The sequence below is a fragment of the Cannabis sativa genome, chromosome 1 (assembly GCF_029168945.1).
Source record: "Cannabis sativa cultivar Pink pepper isolate KNU-18-1 chromosome 1, ASM2916894v1, whole genome shotgun sequence".
Lineage (NCBI taxonomy): Eukaryota > Viridiplantae > Streptophyta > Magnoliopsida > Rosales > Cannabaceae > Cannabis > Cannabis sativa.
The window spans coordinates 57,574,824-57,586,227 of NC_083601.1; the positions used below are offsets into that span (position 1 = coordinate 57,574,824).

An 11,404-nucleotide genomic window follows, 5' to 3' on the forward strand; every position below is an offset into this window, starting at 1 on the left:
CTATTTGTTCATTCTTTTTCATCAGATTATTATAAGTTTCCTGTTGCTTAAGCTTAAGTGCCAAAATTTTAGAAGAAAGTAGGATCTTATCTTTATTATCTGTATGTGATCATTTTATACTGCGAAAATTGATTGTAAAATATAAGCAGTGTGTAGTTACTAGAGAAAAATGGTTGGGAGAGAGTAGTAAGGAAACTAAACATTTATGAAATGATACTGGTATGAAAGGAATAATTTTTTATGAATCCTAATACCAAATCCTACAATCACCTACAATCTTGATCCAGAATTAGGAAAAAAAAATAGCTAGCTCGAAAAATTATTTTAGATGATTATCTTTTATTGGTGGTTGAGAATAGTGGTTTTAATGACAATTTATAAACTATTTTTTTAATATTTCAAATGGTGTTTAAGAGACATTTTATAAATGACGGAAGTTGCATAGTATTATGAGCTTTAGGTATAGGTATGTGTCATGCCCATACGATGCTCCAGCACTTATAGACACACTATGTTCTACAGCAATAGTAGATAATTGCATACTTCTAATGATATTATGATTTCTCTTTTGAAACAAAAGTTTGATTCTAGTTTTCTTTTAAATAGAAAGCTACTTGACATTTATCCCATCGAATATAAGTTTCAGCGATGGATTGTTTGTTATCGGTGATAGTATTGATTAGATTCGAGTGATAGATAATGAATGTAAGATAAAATATTGAAAACGTTTATTACAAGCACGACACCCTAACTAACATGTTATTAGTAATGTAAATACAGGATACAATGTGAGGCTTACTTGAAACGATGTATACAGCATAGGTATGTTATATGTATAATAATAGTTGACTTGACTCTATACTACATTAAATTACAATCATGCATATATATGTTCTATATAATTAAATACATGTAATATCATTTTCGTAGAGGATCACAACTAATGCGACAATAAAAGCGTAATCTACGCCTGGATAAATTTTGAGTGCAAGCTTTTTAGTACCTTTGGCAATGTTCTCCCACGAGAAGACGAATTTAAACTGTATTAATTTTTCAATCATGAAATCATATTTTATTATTTATATATAGCTAATAAAAAATGAGAAATTGAAATATATTATATAAATACCTCAGCAATGAGAGTTTCGCCTTTGTAAACTTTATAAGACCAAGATGGTGAGTTGGATTCAACAATCTGAAAGTTTGGAACATCTTCATTGAGATTATTGGGTAGGAAAACTTTGTGTCGAAATTTCGTTAGCTGGGAAGAACTCGATCTTCGAACGCTGAATATCATGTTATTTTGTTCCGAGCTTTCTCCTCGATAAATCGTCCACCGATGACGTGATGACAATGCCTTTTACATCATTTGTAATATATATTTTTAGTGAATAAATTTTATGATTAAAGTTATTGAGTATAGGTATTATTTAATTTTAAACTAAACTTTGAGCACAATAAATGCAAATGAGACTTGATTTTATGTATATGTATGTCATGGTAAATACGCTCTCTCCACTATATTTAGGTGGCTTTTGGTAACATTTTTTTAATCAATTTTCTATTTTTAAAAGTAGAAAAGTAAATTTTTTAAAACTGTTTTTACTTTTCAATTTTATAATTACAAATCAAAATTTTAAAAACAAAAAAAAATAATTTTCAATATTTTTTTAAACAGTTTTTTTTTTCTTAATGAATCTTTTGGATTACGACCAGACCCGGACCCAAATCCTCTCCCCACAGCCCTGGCGCTGAACCCGACTTTTGACTTGAACTCGAATTCGACCCCGGATCTAGACCCGACTTAAATAAAATCAAAATATAAAAATAAAAATGCACTTTACAGAACACACTTTTGTTTTCTGTTTTTAAAATTGAAAAAACAAAAGTAGTTATAGAACGCGTTTTTGTTTTTCAAAAAGAATTTTTTTAAAAACAAAAATTTTACTTTCATTTTGTGATTAAAAAATTAAAAAACGAAAGTGTTACCAAACGACACATTAATTATATATAGGTCTTTTATGGGATAAAAAAAAACTAAATATTTGTAACTACTTTTGTAATTAATAAGATTGTGTATTTTTTTTAATGGAAGAGTGTTAATTATAATTTTGTATTACAATATTTTTTTTAATTTTTATATTCAAAAACATATACTGGAATATTTTTATATTTTTTTATGGTGGGGTTCGTTATAGTTGCAACATCTTATCTGTAAATTTTTAAGAAAATTTGAATAGTTTATAGTATCAATAAGAGAGTTCTTGACATTTTAGTTTACTACACGTGTTTAAAAATTTCAAACTTGTTTTCAAAACTGTAAACTATTCAAACAATTTCAAACACTGTCATGCAAAAAATGTGAAAAAGAAAATATTTCAAAATGTATTTTCAAATGCGAAGGTAGAGAAAGAATGTTGGAATTACCAATTTTCTTTTTAAATAGAGAAATGGAATGGTGTAGCGGTAGAAGTTAACAGTAAGGGAGACCAAAAGATAGAAAAGAAATTAAGGGGAGCCAATACATAATTTTTTTGAAAAATAAAATTTTTAACATAAAATTGCTTTATAAATTTTTTTTTGTCCAAAATTTTGGAAGGGGCCATTGGCGCTTTTGGAGCTAAAGTAGCTCCGTCTCTGAGTGTAGCTCATTTGTATAATCATTTATCAATTACACAATTAGAAATGAAATTTTGACTCGTGGATATGGGGCCTTGCAGGTACTTGCCTCTAACTGGGCAAGTTTTCCCCACCTAAATAGGAAATTGGGTGGGTACAGCACCCTTTCTTGATAGTACTCGTTTAATATTTATTTATTTAAATAAATATATGTATGCATAACTAAAAGATTTCTTATATTATTTATTAAATCAAAGTTTATGACACCGATATTAAATTGTACCAATAGTAATGCCACACTTCTTATTGTGCCTATCTGCTTAAGGTCTCTTAACATTTCTCACATGTGTGGTTAAAATAAAATATATACCTTCTCGCGCATGTTAAGAAGAGGAAAACCAGCAGCATCACGCATGACCCTCTTTTTCTCGAAATTATGAGACGAACCATTGACGTGGAAGTAAAGATTTCCATTAGCATCTAAAGCTTCGTATTTTGAATCAAACAAATTGTGGCTTTTTTTCTTCACTATTAGCTCCACAGGGTAAGGGACACAGAAAAAATCCCCTACAACGCTCACCAGGGGAACACCATATGCCTCAGCCGCTGCTGGTGCTGCTGCGGTTGCCACTGGCTTCATCAATGTAAAATGCCTAAACAAACTTATTCCAACTACTACGTACTTCTTAATTATTTGTTAATTACTTCTCCATCAATTCAAGATTTATGGTTTAATTAGCTTTTTATTTGGCTTTGCCTTAAATAGTCATATTTAGAGCTCTACTTGGGGCTGTTTAGGTATGGATCAGTTGCCAATTTCCCGGAAAGTAAGGTTGATTTTGGATGAATAAATTAATCAATAACGCGCTAGTATAGTCAAACAAGGTAAAGTTTTTTATTTTATTCTTATTTTGGTATATTATATTAGTAATATTTTGAATTTTGCATGTTTAAATACGTAAGAGAAAATGTAGATATGTTTTTTAACATTGATGATTGTCTAGTTTGCGTGTTTTTTTTTCATCTTAATAAGATACTTTAGCCTTTTTTGTATATATATTGGCATTGGACGGTTTGGCTCATTGAATTTGAAAAAAATCTTGATCATCATGATATTCATATAACAATCCCCATTCCTTTTCCAACAACCCTATAATAGGACCTGTGACAATTTTCTTTGAATTAGTACTGATAAAATAATTTCACTTCCTAGAACATTACATTATTTTTCACCTTAATCCGTAGAACTTTATGGCATTGCGTTAAAAAAAAATAAAAAATAAAAAATAAAAAATAAAAAGTGAGCTCTCTCTCTTTATAGCTCTTTTATCTTTATAGAGGGTCTTCCTCTAATGGGGATTTATTGTATACTAATTTATATTAAATCCTTCCAGAAATTTAAAAGAACACAAAAAATAGAACCAAAATGAGATTTTCTTAACAAGCTCATTAATTAACGCCTTTATGATATGTTGTTCATATTCCATATTGGTAGTTGTATTCCTATTCCCTCATTTTGAAGATTTTCGACAATCCTTTCCCAAAAATATTTTGTAAACATTGTAAAATTAAACTGAGCAAGTACCTATGAAGTCGCCAACAATTTTTTCAATTGAGAATGTACAATATAAATATAATTAAATTAAGAATCATTAAGTATTAAGGGATCATGTTCAGAATTGGATAAAGTGGTTAAAAGGTTGTTGTAAATTAGTTAGTGTGTGACTTTCTTAATGTTGTTCTCCTTCTACTTTGTTTTGTGCTGATATAAATAGACCACTTCTTGTACTATGAACATTGTAACAAACACAATAATACAACAGATTCCTTTCTCTCTCAATCTGATCTTTCTATTCTCTTTCTTCTCTTTCCTTTTACTCCATTGTTATTGTTATTGTTCTTGCACTATGAATAGAAGGATTAACAATCCTAATATGGTATCAGAGCTTGATTTTCCCTCGTTGAGTGCTAACATGGCGACTGTTGGAACTCAAAATCAATTAAACCAATAGAACCTGGGAAATTCAGCAAATTCATACCATGTTCCTCAAAGAAATCGCAATCGAGCGACAGATGAGTTTGCCCCTGTATATTTTTCTCATAGTCTTTCAGTTAAACTTAACGATCACAACTTTTTACTTTGGAAACAGCAGGTGCTTACTGCAATTCGTGAAATCGCCTACTGAAACTCAGGGCTGCTTCTTCTTCAGGTTGTCCACAATGTCAGCTTTGTCACAAAATAGGGCACACAGTTGTTGACTGCTTTTACAGGTTCGATAAAAGCTTCACAAGTGTATCACCAAATAATGTTGCACCTTCTCCTCAAGCCAATCTGATGCATACCTTGAACTAGAATGACACCAATCGGTACCCCAGACTCAGGGGCCACCAACCATTGCACCTCTGATGCTCAAAACTTGGCTTCATGCTCCACTTATGAAGGGCCTGAATGGTTGTTTGTTGGGGATGTTACTGGTTTGTCCATCAAGCATATTAGTCACTCTTTTCTCTCTAATTCATCCATTTCTTATCCTCTCATACTAAATAATCTTCTTCATGTTCCTGCACTAACTAAAAACCTGCTTAGTGTATCCAAATTTGCTAGAGATAATAATGTATTGTTTGAGTTTCATTCTGATGTTTGCTTTGTCAAAGACCATGTTCATCACAAGGTTTTGTTGACTGGGACATACCATAATGGCTTGTATTCTTTTGACTCTTCCAAGCTGCATTTGATGCACTCTCCCCTTAAACCTGCTGTGTTTGGAAACTCTTCATCTCAGTCACAAATGCAGCCACAAATTATGACTGATACTACATCTCCCTCTTCACAGTGTACTAATTCTACCCTAATAAATACCAAACATTCACTACTACAAAAAAGGGTATTTTCGTCGTTTTATAAGTGACATATAAAGATTTTGCGTCGGTCTACAAAACTGACGTATAATCCGTAGACGTAAATAGTATTTTATTTGCGTCGTTTTTAAAAAGACGCAAAATACAATTTTCGTCATTTGAAAACTGACGCAAAATATAAAATGTTCTTTATAACATTTTGCTTCGGTTTGGAAGTGACGTCAAAAATTTTGTGCCATTTCAAAACTGTCACAAAAAACTTATACCGTCGGTTATAAAATGAAGCATAGGTGTAGATAAGGAAAAATTATATATTTTCATGCAAAATTTTCCCTACCTACATTTTCAGATTTCAAAATCATTTTATATAACATTAAAACTATATATATGATCGATCAATAACTATAAAATTAACTATAACTAAATACATAATACAAAAAAATGTTAAAATAATAATTAGAAAACTTATATAAAAATTTTATAACTTGTAATCAATTATATGATCAATAATGATGAAACTAACTATTAACTAATTATATAATACTAAAATTATTCATAGAAACAATCATAGAACTTATATTCCATGTATCATAAAAACTAACTATAAACTAATTACATAATGCAAAAAAGTTAATAACAATAATCATAAAACTTATATCTATATTTATATTATAACAAAAAGTGGTAACCTTGTACTCAATCAATAACCAAAGACTTCATAAATTCAGCCTATTCATCTCACTGTATTGATCTCTTTGTTACTGTAGGGAGCGTATGACGTAAACTGTAAAACAAAAAATAAAAAATATTAATCATTACATTAAAAATATAATTAAAATAAAACTAATTAAAGAAAAATTATTCATGTTTACATGATTATTTTTTTTTAAAAAAAAAACTTGTAAGATTAACTACCATGAAATTTTGGACAATCTTCATAATATATAATAGCCATATTATATTTCAAGGTGAACATTATTCAAAATCAATTAATCATTTCAAAAAGGTACCATGTACCTTTATATTATATACTCATCAGCTAAATGAGAGGCTTAGTAAAATTTTCCGATTCTCTTTCTCGTACGACAATGCACAATATATAAAATTCAACTTGTTCATATATAATACAAATTTTAACAAACATTGTATATTAATTATACAAACAAAAACTTTAGTCACATCCCTAGTAGCTACCAAAGTTTAACTAGTTGTAATAAACGGCTAAATCTTGAAATTTTCTTTTATATTTTGGCTAAAATAAAACCACTTAAAATTAATTATGTTTCATATGAATGAAGGGGATCATTATGGAATTACAAAATTACTCCCTAAGAATCAACCCTAAACCAACCACTGTAAAGAGATCGAGTATAGCACCATAAGCATTAATGAGATAATAACTTACCTAAGAAAATGAGCTATATATAGCTACAGAAATTAAATGGAAAAAAATATTAAAACAATTCAAAATTAGTAAAATCAATTTGCAAATCAAAACTGAATACTAGAGTTTGGAATTGGAGTAATACCCAAATTACTGAAATAAAAGCAAATACAGAATTCTTGTTTATGATTTTACAAGCAAATCAAAAGTACCCTGCCAATTAAATCACCATTAATTTGCAATATACTAAACTCAAAACCCAATCAAAAAAACTTCAAGTAATAGTTTAAAATCAAATGAAATAGTAACATAAGCAATCTTCAGCAAATAATAAATTGAAGAATAAATTTGTATCTAAGTTTTCATGCAAAAGAAATATGATAAACTTAGGATTCAGCAAGCCAAAGAAAGCAGAGTTTCTCATCATTAGTTAGCTCACAAGTCCATTCTCACTTAGACAAAACATCAAACACATTGACTACATTGATTTCTCATCTCAGCCCAACTTAACACCAAACTTTTCGTAGTGATTTTTATAATGCTTTCGTGCATAAATATTACATTTCCTCAATTTAGGAACAAGCATTAATGGCAAATTAGTGATTTCATAATTTTTTACTTTGTAGTTAAAAAAAAAAAAACTTTACATGTGTATAACTACAGAAATATATGCAGAGGCACACAACAAATTAATCTTGAGGCAAATCGTAAAATAATTAGTACATAGAAGAGAGATCGAATGGCAAAAAAACCCTATTGAATGTTGAAATTTTGGGGAAAAGGGGTTGTAGAACAGGGTATCAAATGGCAAAAAAGAGAGGTCTTGATGAGAGAGAGGTCGAACCTGCTATTGCCGACTTCGAAGAGAAGATGAAATGTGTGGTGCTGACTGCTGAGAATGAAGAAACATAGAAGAGAGATCGATTGCGGGTGAGAGGCACACAGAGAGAGGGAATCGTGGGTGAGAGGGGAACGACGGGGTAGATGAGGACCACTCGTCATCCATTAACGGAGGAGGAGGACTGGATTAAAATCACCAGAGCTATGTGATTTGGAGAAGAGAATGAGTAGTGTGTGTGGCAGCCTTTGGTTTATAAAATTCAAAACTAGTATTGTGAGTTTTTAAAAATGATGAAAAAAGTTAAAATCGACCTTTATAAACCGACGCTGAACATTAATAAACTTTTTATCTTTTTTTCCTCAGTTATGTTATTAGCGTCTATTTACCACAGTCACAAATAACCTTTTTTTAGCGTCAGTTCTAAACACTCACATAAATACATGCCTTACTATTCACGTCGGTCAACGAAATGAATAGTGGTGTTGACCGACGTGAATAGTATAATTTGTAGTAGTGATTGAATGTCTGAATTTGATATTTGGCACAACCGACTTGGCCATCCTTCTGAAAAGGTTGTTGTTGACCTCGCTTTTAGCCAACGACAGTGAGTATAATTTAGTAAGTGATAAGTAGTTTATAACGATTGAAAGATAATAAAGCAATATAAAGACACAGGAATTTTATAGAGGTTCAGCATCGAGCAGTTCGATAATAGCTTAATCATCGTTATTTGTATTAACTCAAGAACAAGGAGAAAGGTTCCTTTCTTATAGCTCTTACAAAAATATCTCTGAATATGAATTCTTAGATAATATCTCTAAAGTAAAATCTTTTTCTTCCTTTGCCCAGTGAACATGCATCATTATTTATAGGACTATGAGCTTGGAGAGGAAGTATTTCCCTTCTCGTTACAATGGATATAAGTAGAAAGATTGCATAATAAATACGGAATACACTGATCATGGGATTTGGACAGCTTGCCATATCTCTGCAATCTGATCCCCAAGTTATAGGGATTTCCTTGATGACTCACGGTGCGAAAGCTGAATTCGCTAAGTGTTGGTCGCTCTGTGCGGATTGCGGATTGCTTTGCGTTGAGCATGCATATGAGGTATCCTGTTCAGACTATATCTTGCGGGCAGATACTCGGAGTCGATTCCACGTGTCACCATCATGTGATGCCACGTCAGAGTGCAAAAATTGGGATAACTACATTTCCCCCCCCCCCCCAAGTCTGTACGGGACTTCTGAAGTTATGTGTAGACTTCATCCGATCTGCTTTTGCATTTGGATGGGTGACACGTGTCAAGCGCGTCTGTTTGCGACTCGATGTGAGGCTGATTGGGCGTCCCTTCGGTTTTCGGCTAATAAATGCTCTAACAATTAATATTTCAAAATCTAATTTTCTCTCACCATGGTTGACGGCTACACTTGATTACTTTTGATTTCCCATATTCGCTTTTTGGGGGGAATCGAGGCGTCTGAGGTTCTTTTGAAATGATTACCCCTTTCTGTTGTTTGCCTATAAATACCAGTGAGCATTTGTCCACAAACTCATTTTCACCAATCTTCCTTGCTAAGTATGTTCAGAGCAAAAAGAGAGGTTTTTGGCTTCAAGCTTGCTGAAGTGCTTTCATCAAAACTGCTCGTTTGGCTTGACGCAACTTGAACCCAGACGCTTGATTCCTTGAGTAAGTTCTTGATTTCCTTTATGTTTACCTTGCACATGTACTTTCGATTTCGTTGTAGAAGAGATGTAGAAACCCTAAGTTTAGGAACTCTGCGATTTTCCTTTGTCATGGTTCATGCGATTTCATCGTCCTTAATGCTTATCTTTTGAACTGCATAATTCCTGTCTTTCATCCTGCTTATTCTAAGCTTCACGAGATTTTTTCCCTAACTCGTGAAAATTTCAAACTTCCTGAGTTTTGACTTTTTGTTGAATATTCTTATTCTATAATCTCCTGAGTACTCCTAGTCGCCATATTTGCTTGTTTTAACGTTCTATATTCCGACCAAACACTCATCTTGTGTGTTGTCTTTTATAGATGAACCTAGGCGAGTTTTGGGGAAGTAAACACCAAATCGACCAGGATTTGCTTCAACTCTTACACGAGGATCATCCTCGTCTTCGTTCTAATCAAACTTTTTCAAGTGACATACATTTTTCCTTAAATCTTCTGTCCAGCCATAGAATGATGGCTCGTACCAAAAAGACAATGCGGAGGGTTGACGCATCCGACTCTCAAGTGGCCCGGCATGCCACCTTACCCAGCGGCGAACAAGATCCAGCTGTCTAGGAGAGGGACGATCATGAAGGGGACGCTGAGGTCCAGGAGATTGAAGAGCAGGACGATGTCCGTCCTAGCAGTACCTACGAGACGGAGGAAGAGGAGGAGGTTTCACCCCTAAACTATGGACTGGTTGAGGGCGTGGCTACGCCAGTGAGGAACTTACTGCCGCGGTTCCTCATAGAAGGTAAGGTGCCTTGGGTGCCAGGTGGGTGAGCCCTCCGTCCAAGGTTACTGAGGCGCGCCTGCGGGATCTCGACCAGGATGGCTACCTTAGGAAATTGGACTGTTACATTCCCGCCCACAATAATCGAACCACAAACCCTGAAAAGGGAATGTGCGCCTGGTCGGGTGCTCATGCCCAGCAAGGGGCATTATTGCCTTTGCACCCGTACTTTAAGAATGTGGCAGACTTCTTCCACCTCTGCCCGACCCAATTTACGCCCAAGGGCATTAAATATATGTCCGCTCTCTTCATTCTCTATGCCTCCCAGAAGTGGGATATGCCCTCTCCCCACGAGGTAAGCTGGTTTTTTTATTTGAATCCACGCCTAAGCAAAGCAGTTCGGGGTACTTCTATTTCTCTCAACCAGACTTCAAGTAGTTGATGGGCACCGGGGATAAGGCCGTCAACAAAATTAGGTGTTTTGTTGATGAGTACGTCATGGTGGATGGCATGGGCACCACCCATACTCGGTTCCAGCAGATCCCCACATATCACCGCCCTCCCTTCACTCTCTTAGAGATAGAGCTCAAGAGCTTGCTCAGCTGTTGGGGGATGACCGGAATATCATCCAGTTGACCTCTGAGGACAACCTTGTGAAGTACGGGCTCTATCTGAAGGATTTCAATCCTAAGCCAGTGAAGGGAGGAAGAGGAAAATCTGGTGCTGGATGGGCTGAGGGAGCTCATAAGGAGACTGAGTTGATTCAAATGAAGCGTGAGGCTAAGTTGAAGGGAGGTGCAAGGGCCAAACAGTATGCTCATGAGCCCTTGAGTCCTGGATATGAGGCTGAGGAAGAGCAGGTGACTCCGCTTAAAAGGAGGAAGAAACTTCCACCCAGTCTAGGCCCGTTAAACATACAATTCGCATTAGGGAGCCCAGTTCACCTGCTCGACCACCTTCTCCCGTGCTGGGAAAAGGGAAGGCCATTCTAGCGGAGGCGAGAGACTTATCAGGTGATGGTGGACCTTCGAGTCTTGTTCGGACAATCGGTTTGCAAGATATTTCGTCTTGTTTTTAAACTTTTTGACTATCATGCTTTATGCTTCTGATGCCTTTTTTCCTCTAACCATACTATTTTTGTTTCGCGCAGACATGTCTCAAAACATGCTTAATGCCCTGAAGAAGAAAGTTGGGGGAAGCTCAAGCTCATCTCCTCCGACCAAGAAATCTAAGGGCGGTGAGGC

General features: G+C 34.3%; 1 protein-coding gene across 1 annotated transcript; it reads right to left on the reverse strand.

The window, feature by feature from the left end:
• Window positions 1-671: 671 nt before the first annotated feature.
• On the reverse strand, window positions 672-3,335 carry LOC133029345 (protein LURP-one-related 14-like). The gene is made up of 3 exons (XM_061101887.1): window positions 2,990-3,335; window positions 1,130-1,357; window positions 672-1,040 (listed from the first exon to the last, which is right to left on the reverse strand). Exons 1-3 carry the CDS (start codon window positions 3,257-3,259, stop codon window positions 903-905), a joined length of 636 nt encoding a protein of 211 aa, XP_060957870.1. The 5' UTR covers window positions 3,260-3,335; the 3' UTR covers window positions 672-902.
• Window positions 3,336-11,404: the final 8,069 nt, after the last annotated feature.